Here is a 27,699-nt window from a genome sequence, read left to right as displayed (position 1 = left end):
GGGGGAGCTGCCCATAAATCAGGCCCCACTCCCACCCAGTCGCTAACAAGCGGGGCTGGCTACCCGCCTACGTGGGGTCCCTGCCTCTGGGCTCCCACAGCGGCCTGGAACAGCCAGCTGGCCAAGGCCTCCAGAGTGCCTTGGCCTCCGCCCCCACCCGCGGCCCCGAGATAGATAGGGGTATTTTTTTTTTTTTCTTTTAGGGGAAGAAAAAAAAAATAGACCCAAATGAAGAGAAACACCAACAAAGAAGGAGAGAGGCCTGCAGAGTCACGTGGGGGCAGAGACCAATTGGGCCTCCGGTGGCCCCCCCACCCAGGGCGGGGAGGAGGAGGAGGAGGACGGACGGACAGGGCCAGCCTACTGTCCGCCCGCCGCCCGCTGTGGCGTGAAGGAGTTCTTGTGTGCCCACGGTCGCCACTGCCCCACCTGGGCTGCTGGAGCTTCCCCTTGGAGCCCCCGGTGCCCACTGTCCACCACCATCCAGCGTGAGAGCTCGCCTTCCGCTCCGTAAGTGAGGGCCTTGGCCCAGGCCTCTAATGGCCAGCCTCCCTCCTCAGTGCCTCCCTGCGGCCTGGGCCGGCCACTGCCCGCTCTGCGGAGTGACTGGTGCCCGCTGCTCTGGGCAGGGAAGGGGCCAAAGATCTCCCCAGACCTGCCTTCCCTCCATGCTTGCCCCTCTTCTCTCCTGGGTGGCTGATGGGAGGAGCTAGGCCTATGAGGACAGGCCCCACGGGGGTCTGTGGGTGTCCTGCTGTCTATGGGTGGCCTGGAGTTCACAGGGCTGTGTTGACTCAAGCCTCTTCGTCTGTGAGTGTGTCCGTGGTCCCTGGGTCTGTCTGTGGGTCCCTGGGTCTCCCTGCCTGCAGGTCTGTGCTGTCTCTGTTGATGTCTCTGAGTCTCTGTGTGGATTCACGCGTCTGTCTCCAGTATCCATCTGTCAGTCCAGGTCCTGTGTCTGGGCTGGGACTGTGTTTGCTTCCCTGGGTAGGTGGGTGAGGGGCTGTGAATCCCCCACATGTTGAGCTGGAACCTGGGGCTAGGGGCTGGTGCCTTGAAGCCTGGAGGATCAACCCACGAGCTCCCAAACTGTGACGGTGGAACCTCTGGCAGAGGGGATCTAGGTGGAGAGACAAGGGGAGAACTGGCTCAGAGCCCAGTCCCCACCCCACCTAGGCCCCCAGCCCAGGCTTGGGCTTCCACTGCCTGGGTCTGCCTCACCAATGTCCAGGAGACCCCAGTGGGCTCCTTCCTAGAGAAGCTGATTGGGGATCCCCCAGCCCAGGCCCCTGCTTCCCTTCACTCTGCTGCCAGGTGGTGCTGCTCCTCTTTTCTACTTTCTGAGGGCCCTCCCTGAGGGGTTCAGAGGCAGTAGCCCCCACCCCCAGCTCAGTTACTCTTGTGCCTCAGGGGCTTGGTGGGGGATGGGGAGGGGTCGTGCAACTAACTCTCTTTCCTCCCTCCTCACCAAGACTGGTCCCTGGACTCGCAAGGAAACTCCCACTGGAACGCTTCTGTAGGGGCTGATCTTTTCCATTTTGTATATGGAGAAACCGAGGCTCAGAGAAACGAAGTGATCTGCCAGAGCTGGCATCGAGAGTCGGCCGCAGATTCTGCCCTCCATTCCGCCGCGTGAGGGAGATGAGAGTTGGTCTGTGCCGGGTCGTGGGGCCTCAGATCGCAGGACCAAGGCACCAGCTCCTAGCAAAGCTAGAGGCCCAAGGGGGAGGGAGTGGGGGTGGGCTGGGGTGGGGGCGATGCAGGGGCCCAGACGAAGCCAGCCGCAGCCAGGGTCCCAGCCTTCAGATCTGGGCCCCTCCGTCGGCTGCGTCGTTGCGAATACAAAATTGTGATATTTCCCGGCTTGTAGATGGCTTTTTGGCTTCGCTGTTCTCAGCACTCTCTAGGACCATAGATGCCCAACGGGGCAGGAGCAGGATCCGAGCAGGCGACCTCCCCCACCCTAGAGCAATGGTTCAGCTCCTCCCGGCTTGACCCCGGGAACCCCTTTTCCCCCGGGGGGCTGCAGAGCACTCACTTTCCTGCCTCCAGCTCCGGGTAAGAGCGTAGAACAGGAGAGAGGGCTTTCTCCTGCCCCTGGGCTCTGTTTTCCCAGCTCCCGCGCCCTTGGTGGCTTCGGGTCCTCACCAAACCTCAGAAAACCCGCAGGGTGGGATTACCACTACTCCCACTTCCAGCCAAGCAAACTGAAGCTCAAGGAGGAGAAAGAGTTTGCCCCAGCCCTCCCAAATAATTGGACGCTCTCGATCGTTCCGCCGTGCTAGGCATGTGCTCTTTCAACTCCACTTCGGTTCATCCGACCACCTTTAAAGAAGTCCAGTCATCCATCCCACTTTACGGATGAGGACACTGAGGACGAGGAAATTTGCTTCAGTTTCCAATGAGGAAATGTGCCTGGACCAGGCGAGAACCCACTTTCTAGCCTTGAACCCGTGCCTTGGCCACGGCCACCCACGCTTGCTCTACCTACTTCCACGCTGCAAACCGACCAGCGCCCGAGCGTGGTCCCGGCCACAACTAAGCTGGATTTGCAAACAGGGACTCGCCTCCTTTCACCGCAGGCGGGTGGCCCGAGGCTCCCAGACGCCCAGAACCTGCTCGGATTCCGGGGTGCTCGGATTCCGGGGCGCCCGGGCTCCGGGAGCCGGGCTGGGGATGAGGGGCCGAGAGGGTGAGGGTAACGGCGCGAACCCGGCTCGGTGGCGGCGGAGGGTGCGGGCCGGGCCTCAGCCCCGGGATACCGCACGCGCCCAGATAGAGGGGCCGGCCCCTGGCCCCGGCGCGGCGGGTTCCCGCAGCACACACTGGCGGCGGAGGGGCCAGGGTCCCAGGTGCATCTCCGAGCGGCCCTGGAGGCGGCGGGGGCGGGGAGGCGGGGTGGGGGAGCGCCGAGGCCCCGCGCCGCCAGGCCCGAGCCCCCGCCTCCCCGCCCCCGGCCCGAGCGGCCGTCATCGCGGGCGGGCGGCGCTGCGCCCGGGTGCGGCTCATCGCCGGCGGCGGCGCGGCAGGGCGGTGCGGGGCTCGCGCGGGCGGGACGCGGGGCGCTGCTGCTCGCAGGAGCGGCCAGGTGGGCGCCGGGCGGGTGGCGGCCGCCGTCGCGCCCCTTCACGCTGCCCTGGCCCGGGCTCTGCGCCTTTCCCTCCTGGGGACTTCGACTCTCCGCCTGAGGTCTCTCCCCCGCATCGGGCTTGGCCTCTCTCCCGGGGCCCGCGGGGTCTCCGGCCGAGGTCTCTGCGCTTCGCGCCGGGCTCGCGACTCCACACCCAGCGCCCGCCGTCCCCCCTGCACTCTCCTCGCCGGCTCTCTCCGCCCGACGTCTCGGTCTCGGTGGCACGGCCTCGGTGTCTGGCTGGGTGGCTGCTGCGGGCTTTGTCTCTCCCGGCTCCGGGGCCCAGCGGCCCCGCGCGCTTTTGGGTTTTCAGCCCGGGCGCCGTCGTTGTTCGCCTTCTCGGCTCGAGCCCCTGTCCGGGTCCGACTCTGCCGGGCCGCGCCTTTGAGCTTGGATCCCGGGTCCGGTCGCTTTCCGGGCGTCTTCCCGTCCCCGACCCCCTGGCCGGGCACCTCCATCTCTCCAGGTTTTCTCTCAGTGTCTCTGTAACCCTCTCCTTCTGTCTGGATATGTCCCAGTTTTCACTTGTCTCTCGGTGTTTCAATCTGTCTCTACCACTGTGTCGCGGCTCTACCGCTGTCTCTCCCAGGTTTTCTCTTTGGGGCCTCTGTCTCTCGGCGTCTCTGATTCATAGTCTCTCTCTCTCTCATATCTCTCAGCTCTCTATCCCTAGCCCCTCTCTGTCTCTGTCTCTACCTCTGTCTCTCTGTCTTTCTTGTCCCCAGCAGGATTTCCTGGCTCCGCATCAATAAGTCTCTGTCACTCTCGAATTTTCGTTGTCTCTGTTGCCCCCGGGGTACTCTCTCTGATAGGCAGCGGTGGTCGGTTTCTGCCCATCTGTCTATCTCTCTCAGACCCTGCCTCCCTCGAACCTGCCCGATCCCCTGAATACTTGGGCTCCACTCCCCCTGAGTTTCCTCGCCGGGGGAGCCCATCTCCTTTTCTCAGAATCGGGGTTTTGTTCTCAACTGAACGAATCCAGATCAAGGCGTAATCAATCAGAGAGTCCTGATCGGCGCGGCAGGCCGGCCCAGGAGGAGCCCCCCAGGAGGGTTGGAGAGAGGGAGGGGCTGGAGCACAGGGACAGAGTCAGCAAGGACCAGCATGGGAGCTGCTCTGGGCACATGTGGTGCCGGCTGGCTGCTCAGGGTGCTCTAACGGGTGCCCTTGACCACAGCGCGCTGTGATGGGGGCCACAGGCCAGACCCATGAAGAGGGTGCCATGGGGCGTAGGGTGCGCCGTGGTGCACGACCTGCCCAACCGAGGTCCCCTGTGCTGCCGGTCGCGGTCCCGGCGGCAGTGACCCTCTCTTCCATCCACAGGTGGACGCCGCGGGCATGGACTATTCCTACGACGAGGACCTGGACGAACTGTGCCCCGTGTGTGGGGACAAGGTGTCTGGCTACCACTACGGGCTGCTCACATGCGAGAGCTGTAAGGTGAGCGGGCAGCTGCGGGGAAGGGGACCGGTGTGGCGGGATGGCGAGCGGTGGGCAAGACACCACAGAAAGCCCTGCTGGGAGGTGCGGGGAGGGGGCCACTAGGCCTACCCCCTCCCGCGCCGACTCCCCTCTCCCCCAGGGCTTCTTCAAGCGCACGGTGCAGAACAACAAGCACTACACGTGCACCGAGAGTCAGAGCTGCAAGATCGACAAGACGCAGCGCAAGCGCTGTCCCTTCTGCCGCTTCCAGAAGTGCCTGACGGTGGGGATGCGCCTGGAAGGTGCGCACTGCGCCGCCCACCCTGACCTCCTCCGATGGCGAGAGGGCGCAGGGGATGGGGCGGGAGAAAGGGGTGAAGGGAAGGCGCCAGGAAAACTCCCTTAAAGTTTCTGGGGCCGGGCGATTGGCCCCTCACGTGACATTAGGGCCCCATCTCTGTGGGGGAGGGGTGGGAACCGATGTCAGTCTGGTTGAAGGGATGCTTGCAGGGACTAGCCTGGGTCCGTTGAGAAGTTATCTAAAAGTGAACCCCAGGGAGATGACCCCTTGGGGGCCGAGCAGCCCAGGGCAGAGCCCCACAGAGCTTCTGCCTCTGCCATGAGCTCCGTAACACCCCCACTGACACCTCCCACCAGCCAGGGCCAAGGTTTTCCATTCCTTTACTAGACTTCAGATCCCAATGGCACCACTTACAGGCTGGGGGACGTTGGGTAAGTTCTTTAAGCTCTCAGAGCTGCAGATGCCCCATCTGAAAGATGGGTCTCATAGTAGTATCTTCCTCCTTGAATTAGTGAGAGAATTCTCTAAAAAAAGCTCCTAGCATGATGCCTGGCATGTAGAAAATGCTTAGTAGGTCAGCTATTATTGTTATCATCATCTGTGTTATTATCTGTCCAGCATGGCTGTGCAGCCCTCACCCACCCAGCCGGCCTATGTGTTCATCTGTCTTTCTACCCCCAAGATTCACTCAGTAGGTTCTTAGCCAGGTCCTAGAGGGATGAGGAATGGGGAACAGTGGCCCCCAGAGGACCCCAGGTCCATCCTTGTCTCCCCCACCCCTAGCTCTCCATCCAGAGGGGGGCACAAATGTTTCAGCAGGAAAGACTCAAGCTCTTTGAGGTGGACCGCCATCGGCTTCCACCCCACAGGCTCCAGCCGGGCTGTCTGCTGAGCAGGCAGCTGTCGGTTAGAGTTTTATAACAATGTAGACGGCCCCTGGTGGCTCTGAGAGCTATAGCCCACAGGTCCTGCCACCAGATGAAGGACTCCTTCTAGAGATGCGAAGGGGATATACTGTCCTGTCCTCAGAGCCCATGCCCCAGCTGCAGGTCCTGGGGGCTGCTTGTTATGAGCAGCAGCAACCCCTGGTGGGGTATGAAGGAGTGGGCAAGGCTGCCTGGCAGGAAGATGGGCTGGGTGCCCCCACCCCACCCCGACACATCCCTTGCTGAGCACTGCCCCCTCCCTCCTCCTCCTTCCCCTTCTCCCGGAACCCAGGGTGGGGTCCTGTCTAATCAGGGGCTGGAGCCACACTCCAGCTACAGAGACACACCTGTTGGGTTCATCTGGTGACACCTTCTTGGCCAGGCAGAGGGACATCTGGTTAGCAAGGGAGATCCCTTCCTCCAGCTCGGAGCCTCAGCCAGCCCAAAACCTAGCCTCACACTTGAAGGCAGCAGGGGAAGCCTGGGTCACTTTGCAGTGGGGCTTCAACAGAGTCAGGCATTTGGTCAAAAGAAGTAGCTGGACACTGGGGCCCCACCTGTGAATGAGGCTGACCAGAGCCCACTTCTTGTCACCATCTCCCTGCCAGGCCCTGTGCTGGGCACCTGAGCGCATGACTGAGCCCCCAGGAGCTCTCAGCCTGAGTCCATGGCATGATAGCCCTGGGCAGGACGAGAGTGGGCCAGAGGCAGGACATCTGGGGCAAGGACGATGCCTGGGTGAGTCCAGGAACACTTTGGGGGTTCAGTAGGCATGAGAGAAGGAAAGGGTTTGAGGCAGAAGCCATGTCCAAGGCAGCGTGGAGGAAGTGCCGAGCAGAGGAGCAGAGAGAGTAAGGCTCTCCCGAAGGGGAGGTGACCTGGAAGGTGACCAAGCAAGGGAGATGGCCTTACTCCGAGTGCCAGGTGAAGGGCACTGGAGAAGCCATGAGAGGTGCTGAGTTGGAGGGTGATCCAGGCACATCTGTTTGGGGAAGAATCGCGAGCGGGGCAGGATGGCGGGTGGCCTGGAGGGGGTGAGCCTGCCCCTCTGCCTCTGCCCACAGCCGTGCGTGCTGACCGCATGCGGGGTGGCCGGAACAAGTTTGGGCCCATGTACAAGCGGGACCGGGCCCTGAAGCAGCAGAAGAAGGCACAGATTCGAGCCAATGGCTTCAAGCTGGAGACAGGCCCCCCAATGGGGGTGGCCCCACCACCGCCTCCCCCGCCGGACTACATGCTGCCCCCTGGCCTGCATGCACCTGAGCCCAAGGGCCTGGCCGCTGGTCCACCTACTGGGCCACTGGGCGACTTTGGGGCTCCGACGCTGCCGATGGCTGTACCCAGCGCCCACGGGCCACTGGCTGGCTACCTCTATCCTGCCTTCCCTGGCCGCGCCATCAAGTCTGAGTACCCGGAGCCCTACGCCAGCCCCCCGCAGCCCGGGCCGCCCTACGGCTACCCAGAGCCCTTCTCCGGAGGGCCTGGCGTGCCCGAGCTCATCGTGCAGCTGCTGCAGCTGGAGCCGGACGAGGACCAGGTACGGGCGCGCATCGTGGGCTGCCTGCAGGAACCAGCCAAAGGCCGCCCCGACCAGCCTGCGCCCTTCAGCCTCCTGTGCAGGATGGCCGACCAGACCTTCATTTCCATCGTGGACTGGGCGCGCAGGTGCATGGTCTTCAAGGAGCTGGAGGTGAGTCCCTGCTTCCACCAGGTCGCCCGCTGGATCTGGGGCGTCCTCTCAGCTGCCTGGGTTTTGGCCACCCTTTGGAATGGAGCTGTCCCGCCCCCTGGCTTCAGGCCGTGTTTGGGGACAGGGAGGCCACATCTGGTTTCTGGTCCAGATGGAGTGTTTCTGGTCCATCACCACCTTCGTTGCTGCTCTCCAGCCTCCTCACCCACCTCTCCCCTCTTCTCCTTCTCTCTTAGCTGAGGGTCTGGCTCTCAGAGCCTCTGTGTCTCTTGTCTCTGTCTCTGTCCCCTTCTGTTGGCTGTCTCCCTGGCGTCCTGTCTTTCTGCTTCCCTGCCATTCCTAATCCCTTCCATCTCTGTCTGTTTCTCTCCCAGTCTGGGTTCCTGGAGACATCTGTCTTTCTTTCTCTGAGACCCTGGGTTCTCCCAAAGGACTAGCTGTGTCCTTGGGAGACTGTCTCCGGCTCCCCCAGCCCAGTGTTAGGAAGAGGGTTCAGTCTGTCTTGTGCACCCATTTGGAGAGGCCACCATTCCCCGCTGGCCTCGGATGCCAGACAGGGGATCTTAGTATCTCAGAGTTCCGGGGTGCTTCTCCTTCCCAGCTAAGGTGAAAGGTCTTACTCTCCCGCATCTCCCATGCGTGATGGTTAGTCCCACGTGTACATGTGTGTGTCCGGGTGCAGGAAGAGCCAGGTGGGAGGGTCACTGGGGGATTGCAGGGCCCACCTCTCATCTTCCAGATGCCTCAATGGCAAGGCCTTCCATCACCCTGGGTTGAGGTACCTGCAGCTAAAGTAAGCAGGGCACAGCAGGAGAAACTCAGGCCAGACATGGAAGAACTTCTGTCATCCCGTCTAGTGGTTTAAAGCATCCAAAGCCTGGGAGCTGCCCCTCTAGTGCCATGGCTGTCTGTGATCAAGGTGTTCAGCCAACCTCAGAGGCCCCCGCCCCAAGCCTGGCCAAGCCCGTCCTCCCCAGTCCGGACGAAGACATGACAGGCCTTTAGTCCAGGCCGGTTGACATTCGCCTTTCCCAGGCTGGCCCCCCTGGCTGTTCTGGGAAGGGGTATAAACAGCAGGGCCTGTTGCCCTCCCAGCTGGGGCCACCGCAGCCTTGAGCAGCATTGTCACTGCTGACGCCACTCAGGCCTGGGCTTCCTCTAGGGGCATGTGGCCGGATGGGCCAGGGGCACTGCCTGCCTGGGCTGGGCCGGGCACAGGGTGGAGTGGGGGGAGAAGATGAGGGCTGGACACTGCGAGCCCTTAAGGCATCATAGGGTGGGGGTGTCCTGGCTTGCTCTGGGAGTTAAGAATTGGCCATGGAGGCGTCTGCTTCTCCAGTGGAGGGCTTGTCATGGCTGAGGCCTGGGGATGTGCCACATGTCTGGCAAGGGGTGGGACCTGTCACCCCTGCCCCCTCTCTAGGCCAACGTTATGGAGAGAACAAGAGACAGAGCCTCGAACAATCTCATCGGCCTTCCACTCATGGCTGGAGGCCCTGGTGGAGGATGAGGATCCTAAGACCCTGGGGTTGGTTGCCAGCTTCCCCTCCAGGCTTCCCATGAGCCCCCAGTGCAGGGGAGGAGCAGAGCATTCCTGGCCTTCCAGAACCCTGGATGCAGGGGCAGGGCACTTCCTCTGGACGCCTTCCTGGTCTCTCGGGGGTTTTCACGCAGGATGGGAAGGGCTTCTGTCCCAGCTTCACTGAGTGTTTTTTCCTGCTTCTGGCTTCTCTGTGGTCCAAACCTTCCTGCTTCCACTTCCCAGAGTCTCTGATTCAAGCTCAGGAATATGAACCAGGTACTACCCTCTACAAAGAAGCCTTGCAAATAAGTACCAGCCCAGCCCTTCGAAGCCTTCTCATCAGCCATGTGGACCTTCTTTCCCACTGGTCTAGCAAGCCCTGGGCTGATATCTGTTTGCAAAGCCAGAGATAGAGAAGCAGGAGAATGTGAGGGGAGCTGAGTGACTCTGTTTTCTCTTTCGACTGAACCTTCACTCCCTTACCTTCGGGCAGGACACATCTTAGGAGGCAGCAGAGGGGCCTCCCTAGCTCTGAGAGTGGGGCAGCCTGTGGCCTGGGCATAGGGACATCGAAAGGAATTAGACCCAGGAGGCTGTCAGGCTAGAGGAAGACACATAGATATGGTGTCCATGGCTGTGGCCAACGCAGGGTGCCCAGGGCTCTGAAAGCGGTAGAGAGGGGCCCAGGGAGCCCAGCAGAAGAGCACATGGTTCTATCTTAGGAAGTCAGGGAAGGTGTCTTCGATCTGTACCTTTCCAGAAAGCATTCTGGGAAATGGGAAGAGCACAGACCAGGGCCCAGAGGTGTGAAAAGGCACCCTATGCCAGGGAGCCCCAGGTGGTCCTGTGAGGCAAGGCCGGAGAGGCTGGCAGGTCAGAAGTAGAGCTTGGGCCGGGAGTAAGCAGGTCCTTGGATGGTGGGTGACCGGTGGCCTGCCAGGGCTGGCCGGGGCCCCACATCCTGGGGAAGGGCAGGCTCCCCCCACACCCCCACCCCCTGCATGGAGCCTGAGCTCCCCCCAGAGGCCCACTGAGCCCTCTAGGATGCCAATGACGTCGTGCTGCTCAGGGAGGCCCCGGGTCTTTGCTGAGCCGTCATCTGGCTACAGATGCCCTCTCCAGGTTCTGCTTCTCAGTCCTCTTTCCCAGCTTGGATAGCCCTCTGCCTCTGTTTTTCCACATCAAATAGTCATGGTGTGTTAGGTCTGACATGATATGGAGATTAATAATTAGAGATTAATTAATTAATCCCATTATTAATTAATTAATAATTGGAGGTTAATTAGACCAGAGAGGCCTGTGTTTGAGTTCCAGCCCTGCCACATAGCTGGTGTGTGACTTTGGGCAAGTGACTTTACTCCTCTGGGCCGCAGTTTTCCCTATTTGTAAAAAGGAGGAAGTTGAGTGGTTCCTGCTGTAACACGATGGGATCGGAGGCAACCTGGGAGCCCTGGGACACAGGTTTGATCCCTAGCCTGGCCTCGGCACAGTGGGTTAAGGATCTGGTGTTGCTGAAGCTGCAGCTTAGGTTGAGGCTATGGCTCGGATCTGATCCCGGGAACTCCATATGCTACGGGGGCAGCCAAAAAAGAAAAAAAAAAGAAGAAAGGCTGGGGGGAGGAATTTCAATAGTGGCCACCTCCCAGGGTCACTGGCTGGATTTAGTGAGCTGAGACAGGCCAAGAGTTCAGCACAGGGTGCAGCACAGAGGAAGTGTCAGTGAGGAAGTGTCACTTCCTCTGTGCCCAGGGCTCTGAAAGCGGTAGAGAGGGGCCGAGGGAGCCCAGCAGGAGAGCACATGGTTCTGTCTTCGGAAGTCAGAGAAGGTGTCTTCGATCTGTACCTCTCCAGAAAGCATTCTGGGAAATGGGAAGAGCACAGACCAGGGGAAGTGTCAGTGAGTGGGACCGGCAGCTCCCTTCCTCGGCGGGCCCCTCTGCTGCTGTGCCATTTAATGCATCCTTGCAGGTGAGAGACGGGCCCGGCCAGGAGGAGTCAGAAAACATACCTGCGTCCATGCTCCTCTGAGCCGCTAGGGCTCTGGGAGAAGTCAGGGCCCATCTTCCCCTGGGCTTCCAGTGCAGCTTGGCACCTGCGAGGTACAGGACAGGGTGTAGGCCCAGGCAGGCAGCCTCTCTGGACAGGCCTCATGAAGGACAGGCCGTGGGGAGGCAGGATAGGAATCGGTGAGGTGGAGGCGAGGGCCCGGAGCGCCTGATGACCCATCTTGATATCAGTTCACCCTTGACGTCCAGCTGCGAGGCCCCGATTAACTGCTTAGATATATGGTTTCATTTAAGTGGCAGTAACCATGTCAGTCCTGGGCTGACGAATGACAGCCCGCCAACCACTCGGCCGGGAGAGCGCCGTGGCCGGCCCGTGGCGTGTCAGCCACTGGAGAATTACAGAGCGCACTGGCCTTCGGCCGCCAGACCGATCAGACACCAGGGGGCTCCGGAGGGGGCCCTGCTGGGAGGGAGGTCAGCTCAGCACCCATAAATACCCCATCTCCGAGGCAGGCTGCACAGTGTCAAGGCTCCAGGAAGATTTGTGGCAGACTGGGGCGGGGGAAGAATGGGGGGTGGGCCCAGCAGACAGGCCAGGCTGATGAGGGACCCCAGGGCTTGCACTGCAAACGTCCTTGTTCCCAGGCTGGCAGAGTGGCCTCAGGATGCAGGAAGAATCTTTTGCTTAGGGAGAAAGCCACGGAAGGTGAAAACCAATGCTCTTTGGTTAAGTGAGCCGCTTAGCCACCTGCTTTATGGTGGAGAGGGGCTGGCAGCTAGGGTCCTGTGGTTTTCTTTTAAATAAAAAGGGGGGAGAGAGAGAGGGTAGAAGGAGACAGAGGGAGAAGGAGAGAGGAGTGTTTGTCTCTGTGGGGAGTGTTTGGAGTTTGCTGTCTTTACATATTCATCTAGGGGACGAGCCAGTGAAGATTCTGGAAGGCACGATTGTTTGGGCAGGGCAGTGTCCTAGAATAGCCAACTGTGGGTCCGCAGAACCCTGCACGACTGACTCGTGTGTGTTTTCTGTAACCAAAAGGGAGAGGATTGATTTCCCCCATTTCTCAGAATGGGAAGTCGGGGCAGACGGGGGTGTGTAGCTAAGTGGGAGTCAGAGGGCCCAGGGCACCGAGGCTCAGCCACCGCCGAGGTGCCTCCCTCCGCCCTGCCACCCTGTCAGCCCCGTGAGCAAGGCTGCCCCCACTCCCAGGGTCCGAGGTCTGGGTACAGAGTCTGCTCCCAGGGCTTGGCCAGCCAGGTCACTGTGACCCCTTCTGCGTTCTGCCCAAAGCTCAGTCAGCTTATCTCCTAATTCTCCTCCTTATCTCTTGAGCTTCCACCTCCCCACCCTCTGTTCCTTTAATTCAGGCACAAGCCTGTTTGCTGCCGAGGGCCCCAGCGAGTGGGGGGCAGAGCCCAGCCTGGCACGTCCTCCCCCTGCCCACCTCTTGGGCTGCCCAGGGTGGGCTAGTGTGACTCCTGGAGCAGGCACCTCCTTCCTGGGCTCCAGGAGTGCCCAGGGCCTCCTAGAAGACCAGCCCTGGGTTACCTCTGCTTCCTTATCTGGCACCGGCAGGGGTGAGGCGACCTGGCGAGCTGGGAATGGCCTGGTCCAGGCGCTCACTGAGACTTGCCTCCCTCCTCAGAAGCCGGGATGGGGAGGTTCGTGGGGACCCACCACTTCCGGAGGCAAGATCAGGGGACGTGTGTCTGTGATGTGCCCTGCCCAGTTCTTTTTTTTTTTTTTTTTTGGTCTTTTTGCCTTTTCTAGGGCTGCTCTCACAGCATATGGAGGTTCCCAGGCTAGGGGTCTAATTGGAGCCGTAGCCACCGGCCCACGCCAGAGCCACAGCAACGGGGGATCTGAGCGGCGTCTGCAACCTACACCACAGCTCACAGCAACGCCGGATCATTAACCCACTGAGCAAGGGCAGGGACCGAACCTGCAACCTCATGGTTCCTAGTCAGATTCGTTAACCACTGCGCCACGACAGGAACTCTGCCCTGCCCAGTCCTTCATCTCTCCTGGCCCCTCCAGTCCAGGGCAACCTGTGGCTAAGCCTGGGTCCCCCTGGCTGGGCTTCCTGTTCTGGTGGGAAGAACTTTCTGCATTGCTCTTTGTCCACTGTTCTCTCTCCCTCTGTCTGCCAGAGGACAGGCCCTAGGGCTGCCCCAGGAGAGGAGGGGAGGAGGGGGCTTCCTCGCCCCCGAAGGCAGAGCTCTTGGTTGGGCCTGGGCCAGCTCGCTCAGGTTGGGGGCGCTGCCAGCTTGGGGATGGTTCCTCTGTGCTCTCCGCAGCGCCTGTCTTGGGGAGCACCTGCTTGTTCATTAAGCACTCACTGCTCCCTCTGGGGGCCCAGGGATGAGGTGGACACCGGCCCTGCCTCCCCAGACCCCACAGGGATGGAGGGAGACCGAGGCATGAATGGTGCCATCCGATGATGCAGGTGCCATGTCCAGAGGATGGTGAGGGAATTAGGGAAGGAGGGACTGGGCGAGGGCTTCGTGGAGGAGGTGGAGAGGGTGGGTCTTCCCTCCACATCTGGTGATTATGAGCACAGATGAGCCAGCCAGAGCTGTGTGACTTGGGCAGGTTACTTGACCTCTCTGAGCTCAGTGTCCTCTCTGCATGGATGGGGGATAATAGCGATACCAACCACAAAGGCTTGTGGAGCTGCAGTGCAGTGACCATCAGCCGCCCTGGTTTGCATTCACGGCAGGGCACGGCCCAGGAAGCATCTGTGGGGTAGAAGGTGGCTGGCCAAGGAGCCCCAGATGCGGAGGGAGACTGGAGGCTGCCCAGTGCCCGGGACAGTGCTAAACACCCAGAAGGATCCAGAATTTGTCACGGTGGAGAGCTGTGGACTGAGAGTGGGTGGTGGCCTGGCCTGGCTCTGCCTCTCTGTGATCCCAGGAGAGTCCCTTGACCCCTCTGAGTGGCAGATCCTTCATCTGAAAATAGGAGTTGAGGTCAGGGGATCCCTGAGGGCCCTTCTGGCTCTGACATCCTATGGTCCTGAATCCCACTTGTCATTGTCACCAGTGTCTGCTAGAATGTGGCGATCCCGTAGCCAGGAGGACGGTCCCTGCCCTTGCCCTCAGGGGCCCTGAACGCAGCCTGGGTGTTCAGAATCAGCCCCGTGTGCCTTTCTGTTCCTGCTTCCGATGTAGACTGTTGCCAGCTCCCTGCTCATTCCCTGGTGGGATCGCCGGCCAGGCGGGCCCTCCTCTCTTCCCATGAGCCTGAAAGCTCCACATAGGACCCGGGGGAAGCCCTCTCTTTTCCCTACATGACTCCTTTTAAGTGATTGAAGCTGCTAGAGATGTGACCACAGGCTAAAAGGACACAAGGGAAAATTAACACTAATTTTTTTTTTTGGCTTTTTTTGTCTTTTCAGGGCCACACCCATGGCACATGGAAGTTCCCAGGCTAGGGGTCTCATTGGCGCTGTAGCCACTGGCCTATACCAGAGCCACAGCAACGTGGAGTCTGAGCCGCGTCTGTGACCTACACCACAGCTAACAGCAACGCCGGATCCTTAACCCACTGAGCGAGGGCAGGGATTGAACCCGCCACCTCATGGTTCCTAGTCTGATTCGTTGCCGCTGCACCACGATGGGGACTCCGAACACTAATTTTTGAATTTGAAAATTTGGATTTGAAGCAATTTCCCTTGCGTTTGGAGGGACCCTTCACAAAGCACTTCCATGGCCACTATTCACTCACATGTATGGAGTGCTTCATATGTGCCTGGCCACCTTCTGATCCTTTGCCCACTTTCTAGATAAGAAAACTGAGGCCCAGGAAGCTTGCAGAATTGTTTAAGGTCAAGCAGCTCATAAGAGGCAGAGGCGGGTCCCGAAGCCAGGCCCATCTGAGTCCCGAGGGCGCCTGTTGGACCCTTTTCTTATTCTGCTAGCCCCCTGCTACACTTCAATGAAGAAGACAGATGGGAAAATTGGATGCAGAGGTTGGGAAGCTTGCCCAGGTCACATACACAGTGGAGCCTATAAACTCAGAGCTGGGAGGTGGGGGTGGGGGCAAGGGGAAGGTCTCCAGCTGGACCCTGGATCCTCTGTGCCTCTTCCTTGCAGGTGGCCGATCAGATGACACTGCTGCAGAACTGCTGGAGTGAGCTGCTAGTGTTCGACCACATCTACCGCCAGATCCAGCATGGCAAGGAGGGCAGCATCCTGCTGGTCACCGGGCAGGAGGTGACCAGACCCTACTGTGCCCTGCCCTGCCCCCCACCATGCACTTCCAGAATTCTGGGCCCACAAGTATTCTTATGCCTCTCCAGGGCTGGCCTTGGGTACCACTGACTATCAGCCCTTTCCCCAAGTTCATGGGATACCCACCAGCCTGACCTTTTGTGGACCAGTCCTAGCTTTGACCTGGAGAGGAGCCAGCCCTTGGGACCCCTGCTCTGGGGAAAGCAGCTCAGGGATGTAGGGCAGGTCAGAGAGGCTCTTAGAAGTGGCGATGGTGGCACTGGTGGTGAAAGACCAGGTAAAGGTTAGTCACGTGGTGAGAGGTGGAGGAGGGGCAGTCCCCACGTCCACACAGACAGAGGAGAGAACACAACCAAGGCTCAGAGAGGAGGTTAGGACTGCCGACCTGCTGGGGGCTGCTTGTGTCCTGGGACGTGGATCTAGAGGACAGTGCCCTGGGGCCCAGGATGAGGTGAGAGATAAGGTTGGAGTGGTGACTAGGGGCTGAGTGAGCAAGACCTTGCAGTGCCCTGGGGCCCAGGATGGATGGATGGAAGGATGGATGGATGGATGGATGGAAGGAAGGATGGATGGATGGATGGATAGATGGATGGATGGATAGATGGATGGATGGATGTGTGGATGGATGGAAGGATGGATGGATGAATGGAAGAATGGATGGATGGATAGTTGCATGGATGTATGGATGGATGGATGGATGGATGGATAGTTGCATGGATGGAAGGATGGATGGGTGGATGGATGGATGGATGGGTGGGTGGATGGATGGATGGATGGATGGAAGGAAGGATGGATGGATGGATGGTTGGATGGATGGAAGGAAGGATGGATGGATGGATGGATGGATGGAAGGAAGGATGGATGGATGGATGGATGGATGGAAGGAAGGATGGATGGATGGATGGGTGGATGGATGGAAGGAAGGATGGATGGATGGATAGTTGCATGGATGTATGTATGTATGGATGGATGGATAGTTGCATGGATGGAAGGATGGATGGGTGGGTGGATGGATGGATGGATGGAAGGATGGATGGGTGGATGGATGGATAGTTGCATGGATGGATGGAAGGAAGGAAGGATGGATGGATAGTTGCATGAATGGATGGATGGAAGGAAGGAAGGATGGATGGATAGTTGCATGGAGGGACAAAGGGGTCTGGGCCAGAGCTCAGAGTCACAATTTGGGCCCTCTTAGAGCAGGGGTTAGGGGCACTAGGCTGACACACCCCTGGGGGGTGGCTCCTGAAATCAGGCAGGGAGCATCGGAAGTGTTTCAAGTGGGGAAGGACAGCCAGGTTGTGAGGAGGGGGCAAGATGGGAGCTGAGGGGGAAACGAAGGCAGCCACCTGCGGCTCAGAATGCTGGGGACAATCCAAGGAGGATGTGAGAGGAGGTGTAGGGGGAATGGAAGGCAGGAGGAAGAAGGTGGGGGGTCTGGTCTGGTGGAGGAAGCCTCACTTCTGGGGGGACACAGGAGGAGGAGTGGTTTCACCAGGGGCTGGGATGGGGGCAGGGAGGATTGGGGCTGGAGACCCTGCTCTCCACCTCCTACCTCCAACCCAGCCCTCTGTCCTCGTCCTCTGATCTCACCTGGGTGTCTCAGGCCATCCAGGGCCAGGGAAATGCTGATCGCAAGGGTAGAGCTTTGGGGCTACCTGTGAGTGTGCATGAGGTGTGAGCGTGTGTCGGCCCCTATTGACGTGTAAGTGGAAGTCTCTGAGGCCAGGGGACCATCCTTTGCGCGCGCGCGCGCGCGCGTGTATGTGTGCACGCCTATATTTTATTGTGAAAATATCTCCACAGTCCTAAGTGGGTAGGTGCCGAGATCTGCTGTGACCGCGTCAATGGGAACATGTACGTGGTGTGTGTCTGAATTAGCCTGTGCTATGACCATACAAGGCTGAGTGTGTGTGTTCAAATCCTGATGTAGGGGGAAAACCCTCTGGATGTGTCCCTGCATGTGCGTGAACGTGGGCTGCGCGGCCACATCCCCCATCCAGGTGTCCACGTGTGGCATGTGGGTCCTGGGCAGTCGTGTGGCCGCCTCCACGTGTATCCAGGCAGAGCTGCCCTGCCCCTGCCCCCACGCCCAGCATGATGTGGTACTCACTGCAGACACCACACGCAACACAAAAGCGGCTTGTACCACTGGGCCTGGCGGCGGCTCTTTGTGCATGAAGGACCCTTCAGCTCTCCCTCTGCTCCCACCTGCCCGGTGTCAGCTCTGCTCTGTGGTGGCGGGGGCTGCTCGGTCTGGCTGGGCGTGGGAGGAGAGCTGGGGGCCTGGGAGGGGTCCTGGGGCCTGCGGAGATGCCTCCTCCATCTGGCTCTGCTCCAAGCCTGGGTCCCCGCGCCCCCCCCCCCGGACTCTGACTCCTGCCTCCCATCCATACCCTCCCCTTGTGTCCCAGCCACTGTCCCTGACCCCTGTCCTCTGCCGCCCAGGTGGAGCTGACCACGGTGGCTGCCCAGGCAGGCTCCCTGCTGCATGGCCTGGTGCTGCGGGCACAGGAGCTGGTGCTGCAGCTGCATGCGCTGCAGCTGGACCGCCAGGAGTTCGTCTGCCTCAAGTTCCTCATTCTCTTCAGCCTGGGTGAGTGGATGGGTGAGGCCCGGCCTGCCAGGGGTGGCCAGGGGTGTGGTGGGTGGCTGGGCTGGCAAGGAGGCTTGGAGAAGGGACTCTGCGATGGGGGGCCTTGGTGAGGCCAGGCCCCCTCCCTGAGTGACTAAGGTGGGAGGGGCCGGGCCCGGCACCTGCTTCCTCTCTGGGCCTGAGTTTCTCTGTTTGGAAGTACAGAGGGCCTTGCCCTTTAGCGGACAAGGGACCCTTCTGAGAATGCGGAAAATTCCTGGTCAAAAGGCCTAGAAAAGTGCCCATGTCACCCTAGAAAATGCCTGTGTGATTTCAGGAGCTTCTGACCCCTTTCTCCCATGCTGAGGTCCCTGTTTTTCTGAGTTCCTTGCTCCAGGGGTGTCTGAATTCTGACTCTGAGATCCTTGGGGCCAGACCCCTTTGGCCATTCCTTCCTTCCCTCTTTCAGAAAAGACCCCAAATCTCTCTTCATGGAGTTGATCTTCTCTTGGAGAAAGAGACAAGCGTAAGATGATTAGTAAAATGTATAAATTAGTGAAATGATTAGTAAAATGTACATCCTGGAAGACTTAGTAAGTGCTAAGGAGGCAAACAAAGCAGGACAGGGGCAGAGGGCAAGCCCAGCTCACTCGCTCCCCAAGTGTCTGGCGTCTCCCTCCCATTGCCCTCCTGACCCCGGCCCAGCCTCCCCCCCCGGGCTGTCACGTGGTCGGCCTCCTCTGTCCTCTCTCACCCAGCCAGCCATCTCCAGTGCCCGCCCCTGTACCCAGCGATGCTGCCATCTTTGAGGTTTTCCCCGCTCTCAGGAGGGACTGGCCTGGGCAGGGCCTCCAGCCTGTGCCATCAGGGCTGAGGCAGGGAGATGGGGAAGCCAGCATGGGGAGCAAGGGATCTGCCTGGAAGGCTGCCTTCCTGGAAGGACATCTGGGCAGGGTTGTGGAGGATGAGTAGGAGTTCGCTGGGAGGGATTAATCTTTCAGCAGAGGTGTAGATGGAATAGAAGTTTGGAACAGAGGACAAATGCCTTGTCACTTGGGGAGGGGGCAGGATGGAGATGTTGTCTTTGTGGCAGATGGCATCATAGATACCGTCTGGCAAAGGCGTGTCTGCCCAAGAGCAGTGGCAGCTGGGAGTAAGAAAACAAACTGGGAGGGGGGTGATTAGTGAAGTATTGATCAGGGGAGTCCTGTGTTCAGGCTGTGGCCATGGCTACATGGTGCCTAGGTTGGGTCTCCTGACTCTGGCACAGTAGGCTGGTAGCTGGAGGCTGTATCTGCAGGGCTGCAGGGTTGGTAGGGGGACAAGCATGGGAGAAGAAGGGCCAGAATCTTGGGCAGCTGTCTAGGAGCCTGAAGCCCTGGAGGAGCCTCAGGGGCTGGTGCCCGGCTGGCTCCAGCTGGGGAAGGCCCCTTCCTCCTCTGCCTCCAGTGGTACCCTCCTCCCAATCTTGTGTTTGATGAGGCTCTGAGAACTGGCTCAGGCCAGGGCCACGGATGTGTGTGGTTTGGGATGTGGAGGCTCAGGGGTGATGTGTGTGTCTGGCTTTGGGTTTGTGCCGTTGTTTTCATGCGGGTGCCAACTATGAACGTTTGTAGCTTGTGGGTTTGTGTGTGTCACATAGTGTGAGGCACCTGGGTGGGAATGAGAGTGACGGGCAGATGTGGAAACATGAGGGACTGGGAGAGGTGACGTTTGGGAGCACATTGTCTTGGAGTGGCAGTTCGGGCGGACTGTGAGGCGACAGTTCTTGGACCTGACTGCCATCAAGAGGTCCTGGGGAGGGTGGGGCTGCCGGCCACCAGGTTCCTTGGCCAGGGCTCCATCCATCCTTGGGCGCCCCCTGCAGAGCAGGGACTGTGCCTGGGCTCTCCAGACGATCCAGGGCCTGAGGCCCACGCCTGCAGCTCCTGCCTCTCTTCCCACCAAAACCCCGGTGCCGGGGACTGCCAGGCCCAGCGCAGCTCTGGCCTCCGCCAGGGGTTCGATCCAGGCCTCTTCCTTCTGTGGGGTGTAGGGAGGACAGCAAGGTTGAGCCAGCCCTCCTGTGGGGCCAGGCAGGGGGCTGCAGGGCCCCTCCTCCCTGTCACCCTGCATCCTGTTTTCCAGAAGAGGCAGTTGGGGCCTGAGGGACCCGCACTGTCTCCAGCGCTTGGCGGCCACAGGCTGGCGAGTGGGCTTGACGAGCGCGAGCGGCTTGTGTGCGCATGCGCGCTCGCGCACATGCAAAGCGGGGTGGCGCAGTGGTTAGGAACGGGGACCGGGAACGGACCGCGGGGATGCTCAGTCTGGCTTCTCTCTTTGGGGGCGGGCCCTTGAGCACGGCCCTCCTCTCTCTAAGGCTCTATTTCCCTGTCTGTGAAATGAACATCATAATCGTCTTCCACTTGCTACGGGGATTTAATGAGAAAATTCCCCGAAGCGTTCAGAGCGTGGCCCGTGGCCCCTGGGAACAGGCATCGGTGTCGTTTTTTATCATAAGCATCACGAAGTTCATGAGGAAATGAACAAGGTAATGAATGACGGGAAGGAACGAACGAGTCCGTCTCCGTCTTTATCGCACGCTGTGTGTCTGGCTCAGTGCATTGTCTTCAGAAGCAGCGACACGGGTTTGGCTGAGGTTGCGGGGGGTGGGTAACGCTCATCCCAGCAGGCCAGAAACTCTACTGAGGCCGGGGCTGTGAGGGGAGAAGAGGCCAGGGACCCAGGCCTGTCTGAGCTCATACCGCCCTGTGAGAGGAGGCCAGGGCAGCCACCGAGGCCACCTGGCTCATGGGTTTCAGGTGAAGACAGGAGCCTGAACAGTCCCCTGCGATCAGGGCTGAGCCAAAGAGGAGAAACCAACTATGCCTAGGACATTAGGGACGTCTGCCTGGAGAAGGGGCCTCTGAGCTGGGCCTTGAGTGTGAGCAGGCGTGTTCTGGAGGAAACAAAGCAAGCAGGCGTGAGGGCATTCCAGACTGAAGGAACAGCTGGTGCAAAGGATGGGGGATCCTGAAAGTGGGTGTAGCTGTGGGACAGGGGGAGGGAGAAGGGGAGGCTGGAGAGGTGGGCAGAGGCTGAGCTGTGCAAGACTTCGAATGCCAGGGAGCAGCGCGACCACATCTGCAGTTTAGCCAAGTCCTTCCAACTGCAGCATGGGAAAACGATGCCAGGTGGCAGCCCAGAGCCCTGCCAGGGGCTAGACCTGCTGCGGTGGCCCCGCGGCTGGGGTGAAACTGACAAATTTGGGCAAGATGAGAGAGAAGATTTGCCCAGAGTCCAGAGGGTGGGAGGGGACTACTTTGGGCAGGACTGGCTTACACCATGATCCCAGCCAGACTACCAGAGCTGGGTCCCCAAGGGGACGGGGGCCCAGAGAGGGATGGCCACTTGCCCATTGTCCTCCAGCTGGCATGCTGGGCGTATCCCAGGGTAGTGCCTTTCTGGGCTGGGCAGCCTGAACCTGGGTGACGACTGTCCCCCCACCCCCGCCCTCCAGTGCCTCCTCCTCGCCTGCCTCCACAGAAGGGTGCCATTTGGCGTCTAAATAGCAGGCTCGCAGGCAGGTAAGGAGGTTTAATTAAAATTAGTGCCTCTCTCCTGGCAATCACGGTGTTTATGAAGATGGGCCCGGCTGGCATTGTTCCGCAGAGGGCTTAATCGAAGCTTAATGGATTGACCTAACATTCGATTTCCTGACTTGCATTGAGGCGGCGGCAGCAGCATTCCCTTAAGCGTTTGCAATTTACCCACTGCTCGCGCCAACAAAAGGCGGCCTGAATAGCAGCCCCACTCGAGGGGCCATTGTGCGCGGGGGCGCCTGCCTGAGTCACCGCTATTGGGACAACATTCTTTATGCCTCGCTGGAATGAAAGGATTATTCAAATATTCAATTAAACCGTGAAAAGGGGGCTTTTCTGAGAACCTGGGGGGCCCCGGCTCGGCAGAGCTAGCAGGCTGCTCTGGGAGGTGGGGGTGCTGTCTCCCGGCGCACCCACCCCCCACCTCCGGGATTGCTGGGAAGACCCATCTCCAACCTGCGGCAGCTCAGGGCCCAGAGCCCCGCAGCAGATGAGGTCCAGCTCCTGGCTGCCCTGAGAGGCAGATTCATTTACCCCCGTTTTGCAGATGACAGGAAACTGAGGCTCAGATTGGGGGAGGGACCTGCCCCAGGTCACCCCACTGGTGGTGGAGCTGGGGTCTGAGCGGGAATAAAGGGGGCAGCTCCAGGTGTGTGTGACCCCTGCTGTTGTGTCTGATGGAGGAAGGGCGTGGCATTCCGAGAAACCTTGGCTCTGTCCCATCAGTCATGTCACAGAATCTTCACAAGTGTCCCTTTACAGGGAGGCTGGGAGAAGGGGCGTGACTTGACGGTGGTCCCCTTCAAGGTGGAATCCAGAGTAGCCTCCCTGGGGAAACCAAGGACCGTAGGCTTGGGGCCCCTTGGACAAGACTCCTGGGTTGGATGGAATATAAAGTTATCGTGTCATCTCACCCCTCAGGAATCCAGGCTTAACCGCACCCTGCTTGCCCATAGAGCTTTGGAGCCAAAGAGATCTGGGTTTGAATCCAGGCTCTGCTACCTGTTGTGTGCTCGGGGCACGCCCCACTGTCCCTGTGTGAGGACGTCCTTTCCAGCCTGCCTGGGTGGCTGTGGGGATTAACTGAGCGGGGTACAGGGTGCAGCAGCTGCTGGGGGAACGGCTCTCCCACCTCACACTACATGGCTCGAACTCAGTGACCGCATTTCCCTCCCCCAAGCCTTTAGCTCACCTTGCAGGGGCAGTGGGGGTCTCCAGCCTGCTGAGAGCTGCAGGACCTAGAGAGCTGCTAGAATGGGGGTGTCCCCTAAAGCCGTCCTTGTTCTGCACCCCCCACCCTGTGCTCCACCCCCTTGTCCCTGGCGCGCTGCTGCTGGGAACAGTAAATCCTGGTAAAGCCGAGCTCTGGTCCTCCCCAGCCCCCTCCCACTCCTGCCTCTACTGCAGCGTCTCAGCCAATCCTCTCCCGACCCTCACCTCTTTCCTCTGGGCCTCTTTACTGCTGTGTGGCCTTGAGCTGGTCCCTACCCTTCTCTGGACCCCAGCCTCCTACTGTGAGTTGTCGGCAGACAATGTCAGGAGAATTGCCCAGCCCTGGGGAAGGCTGCACTGAAGGTAGATGGGATGGGGTTGAGATGGAAGGAGACTGGGAAAAGGATGGGGCCCGTAGGCCCCGCTTGCCCCCAGGAGGATCGTTAGATGAGCAGACTTCTCAAGACCTTTGACTGTGTCAGAGAGGCAGGCCAAGGAGCAAGGCTGCTATGTACAGTTGGTCGGGTTGTTTATAGAACAAGGGCACCTAGAAGGGGGCGGGCGAAGCAGAGGCTGAAATCCAGCTTGTATGCCCCTTGCCCATCTGTCTTTATGGGGACAAGGGAACTGTCTTTCTAATTGGCACAAAGGTGCCCTATGGGCTAATGGTGATCCTGGGGAGGCTGGGCTCACTTACTGAAGCGGGGGAGGGATGAGGGGAGGGAAGGGGGACAGATCCTGCCATACGCCCTGGGTCCAGCTCGGGTTTCCCTAAATCCGACTTTGGACAACACAGGCCTCGGTGGGCGTGCTTGGGGCGGCCAGGGATCAGGGTTGCCAGGAGCATCCAGCCCTCCTGGCGCAGTGGGTGTTAAGAGGGATTAGAAGGGCCAAGGGCTGCGCATGCTGGGCTCCAGACTCCCCCTCACGGCAGGGCTGGGAGCGCTGGGAGTGGAGGGGAAGGGGATGGACAACCCATTTTCTGAGCCACCAGTTGCCACATCCCAGGTGAGGCGGGGCTAGGATGGGGGATGGGACAAGTTCTGGGCTTTCCTGCTGCCCCTCAGCCTCTAGGCTGGAGATGTCGTCCAGGAGCTGAAGGAGGCCTGCAGGCAGTGGGGAGGACTCCAGTAACAGGAAACTGGCCCCCCATGGGCCTCTGGCACTCAAGCTCCCCCCACCCCGCTGCCCCCTCAAGGTGGGCATGGCCCCTCCCACAGAGGAGGAAGGCCTTTGGGTCATGAGAGGACAGGGCACTGGCCTCTGTTTCTGAATGGTGGGGCTGGGATTTGAACCACCACCCACATCACCCTCAAGACACTTTATTTTTTAATTTTTTAATTTTTTTTTTTGTCTTTTCTAAGGCCACACTCGGGGCATATGGAGGTTCCCAGGCTAGGGGTCTAATCTGAGCTGCAGGTGCCGGCCTGTGCCACAGCCACGGCAACCAGGATCTGAGCCGCATCTTCGACCTACACCACAGCTCATGGCAACGCCGGATCCTTAACCCACTGAGCAAGGCCAGGGATCGAACCTGCTACCTCATGGTTCCTAGTCAGATTCGTTAATCACTGAGCCACAAAGGGAACTCCCAAGACACTTTATTTTTTTGTCTCTTCACTGGACCTCAGGGGCAGGGGGCTGCCTTAATCACACTCCTCTGTCCCCATTTCAAAAGATCACTGGTCCACACAAGAGCCACCCACCTGCCTCTCCCTCCTGTCGGCAGCCCGTCCCTTCATGGTTAACCTGGATCTTGTTTGTCCCTGTTCTTACGTAGAGTGTGTGCTTTGTGTGCCGGCGTTTGTAATTTATGTAGATGGCTTTACCTGATAGACCTCATTCTGGATGTCCCTTTTTGTTTGTTTTTTATTGTGTTTTTTTCCCCACTCAGCCCTATGCTTTCAAAGGTCCACCCATTTGTTCTGTGCTGGATCCACTCTGTTTCTTCTGTCCAGTGCACAGGACACCAGGGGTGCAGCCACCACATGGCCATCCAGGCCACCTGCCCATCATCTCCTCAGAGTGAACATCCGTGGCCCCCAATGGTCCCACGAGAGAGAGTCCTTGGGGTAGGAGAGCCTCTCGATTGGTCAGAGAGTGGACCATGCCTGTCACTCTCTGGAATGGGGTCACCAGTCCACGTGCCCCACAGCCGTGGGCTGGGGCCCCTCCCCACACGGTGCGCCCCTCCGGTGCTGGTGCTGGTGGGGGATAGTGATGATCATGGCAGGGTGGTGACGCTGATGGTGACTCCCCCGGGGGACAACGGCGACAGGATGATTGTGACCCGGGGGCTGGGGATGGCGTCATTCATGGACATGGTGAGAGTCAGAGGAATGATGGCACTAACAGGCTGAGCCTTAGGACGTGCCAGACATGGCTCTTCTGAGCACTGTCTACATATCAGTCCCCTGAATTCTCACGACAGTCTTGTGCAGCAGGTGCTATTGTCACCCCCCCTTTTTTTGCAGATGAGGAAATTAAGAGGTTTTATTGAACATGCCCAGCGACACACCTGCTGAGGTTGTTGATGCTCTTGGGGATGACAGTGGGGTTGATGACGGTGGCAGCAGTGGTGGTGACAGGCGATTGCGGTTGGGTGGCCGATGATGGCCATGTTGTGATAACCCCAGGGCTGTTAGTGGCAGTGACTGCTGCTGCTGCTGCTGCTGGTGACAATGGTGGTGGCAGCAATGATTGCGGTTTGGTCGTCGATGGCAGCGGCGAGCGTGTTTGTGAAGACCAGGGATGTTGGTATTGGTGACTGATGGCAGTGACCGTGTTCACCAACAATGGTGACGGCACCATGGTGGTGAGGGGGGAGGTCACCGTTTGGTGTAGATGGTGGCAGTGCCCGTGCCTCTGGGGGTTGTGGGGATGCTGGCGCGGGTGATGCCAGCCGCAGCCCTGATGACAGCTGCGGCTGGCGACTGAGCTCCTCCTCCCTTTGCAGATGTGAAGTTTCTGAATAACCACAGCCTGGTCAAGGACGCTCAGGAGAAGGCGAACGCTGCCCTGCTTGATTACACCCTGTGCCACTACCCGCACTGCGGGGACAAATTCCAGCAGCTGCTGCTGTGCCTCGTGGAGGTGCGGGCGCTGAGCATGCAGGCCAAGGAATACCTGTACCACAAGCACCTGGGCAACGAGATGCCCCGAAACAACCTGCTCATTGAGATGCTGCAGGCCAAGCAGACTTGAGCTTGGGCCCGAGGTGGGGGAGGGGGGCGGGCCGGGGCTTGGGGAGGGGCCGCAGCACCCCCACGGCCTCCGGGTGGTTTATTTTATTATGCGGACCCAGGACCCCACCACGGAGGCCCCTGCCCCTGAGCCCTCTGAAGCTCTGTGTTTGGGAAGGTGGGTGAAAGGTGGGCAGGGCCTGGCTGAGGTGGGGTGGTCCCCCCCACTGGCACTTGGCATCCACTCAAAGTGGCCCAAGGAGGTGGCTGCTAACCACTCCCTCCCTCTCCCCACCCCCCCGCCCCCAGCTGTCTGTCCTGGGGACTGGAGCACAGGCCCGGGGAGGAGGTTTGGATTCCCCAGTGGGCCTCCGTGTCCTTTGAGTCAGAGGTCATCTGTCCCCTCTCTCCTGCAGACAGAAGCAGAGGGAGTTGAGCAGACAGCAGCCGGGGGGAGCAGGGAGGGCTTCCAGAATTTCCTCCCAGAAGCCAGGAGGGCCGCCCTCTGTTTTGTAAACCAGGGCTAACAAGAGTCTGCGAAATTAGACAAGGGACTGGTGGAGCCTAGAGGACACTGGGAGAACTGGTCAGGCCCCGACGACCCCCTCCCTCAACCTTCTACCCATCTGACTCCTGCAGGGGGGATCTTGGATGTGTTCTCTGAAAAGAATTTTGCTACAATCATCTTTCTAACCCTCTCCCAGCAGGGGAGAACCTGGGCACATGCCAGCCCCACCCACAGGTGGCCCATCCAGGCTGGTATTTGTCTGCAAGGCTGTAGTCAAGAAGTTGCTTGTTTGTTTGTTTCTGTTTTATTTGTCTTTTAATTCAGATACTCCTTGAAAGGTGTGTATGTGGACGGGCAGGGGGCAGATCTGAGGATCGAGGCTGGGATGTGGGGCTTAGCACCAAATACAGTCCCTGGCTCCCCCAAACACCCTCATACCAAGCACCCCACGGTTGGTGCTGGGTCGTTATTTCTGAGCCCCCACTCCAATCCAGAGAAGAACTCCCCCCTCCTGCGCCGCCACTAGATGAACAGCAGGATGGCTTGTGGGGGGCTCGGAGTCTCTGTGGGTGGGAATACGGTGACCTTGGGGACAGTATCTGGATTCCAGATCAGGGACATTGCTGATGAGCCCTCTTTCACTGGCCCCATCCCATTGGGTCCCTTGCTTCAAACCCTTGATGCGGGGCCTCAACGCCTGTCCTATGTCCTGAAAGACACTCTCCGGGGCCAGGCCTAAGGGACAGTCCTCTGTCTCCGGGCCGGGCGTCTGCTGTCTGTCCTGCTTTCATGTTGCCGCTGCAGCTTGCACTGAGCCCGCCTAGTTGGAGATGACTGGGCATTCCTGCCCCCGCCTTCCACCACCCCATCTCAGTCCCTACTCCTCCCCCCGAAACCTGTGCCCTGGCCAGGCTGGAGACCCCCAGCCCCCAAACGAGAAGTGCCCTTAAGAACCCCCCAGCCCTCGCAGTCCTGGAATAAATTTTGCAATTAGTTTCCAGCTACCTTTGCCTATTTCCGTTCTAGGATCAAAGCAGAACCTCCTGAATGGGTTCGGGTGGCCTGGGGAGGGGCTGTGCTCCCCATGGGATGGAGACAACCCTCCGATAACCTTAGGTTCAAAACCTGGGGGAGGCAGGCTGGGGGTGGGGGCCAGGGTGGGGGATGCCAGGCACTGTTGGGGGTTTTTGGGCCCCAAATCCCCCTCTGGGAGGCCTGAGTGAGGCTTAGGGCTTCCGGCTTCTCAGCCCCAGTTCCACGCTGGCGTGCATCTCAGCTGCCATCTTGGGCAGAAGGGAACAGTCACTTAATGAGCCTCCTCTGTGTGGCATCCCTCGTCTCACTGTCCCTCCAGTGGCCCTGGGTTATCATCCAGGAGAGGCACTTGGCCAGGGCCCGTAGTAGGCCCTCTGCT

General features: G+C 59.6%; 1 protein-coding gene across 3 annotated transcripts; it reads left to right on the top strand.

The window, feature by feature from the left end:
• On the top strand, window positions 233-27,289 carry NR5A1 (nuclear receptor subfamily 5, group A, member 1). Of its 3 annotated transcripts, none has more exons than XM_021082954.1 (7): window positions 233-510; window positions 4,454-4,570; window positions 4,713-4,854; window positions 6,844-7,469; window positions 15,090-15,209; window positions 17,676-17,823; window positions 25,552-27,289. In XM_021082954.1, exons 2-7 carry the CDS (start codon window positions 4,469-4,471, stop codon window positions 25,797-25,799), a joined length of 1,386 nt encoding a protein of 461 aa, XP_020938613.1. In that variant the 5' UTR covers window positions 233-510; window positions 4,454-4,468; the 3' UTR covers window positions 25,800-27,289.

Source organism: Sus scrofa, chromosome 1, assembly GCF_000003025.6.
Source record: "Sus scrofa isolate TJ Tabasco breed Duroc chromosome 1, Sscrofa11.1, whole genome shotgun sequence".
NCBI lineage: Eukaryota > Metazoa > Chordata > Mammalia > Artiodactyla > Suidae > Sus > Sus scrofa.
This window is presented reverse-complemented; position numbering and strand designations above follow the sequence as displayed.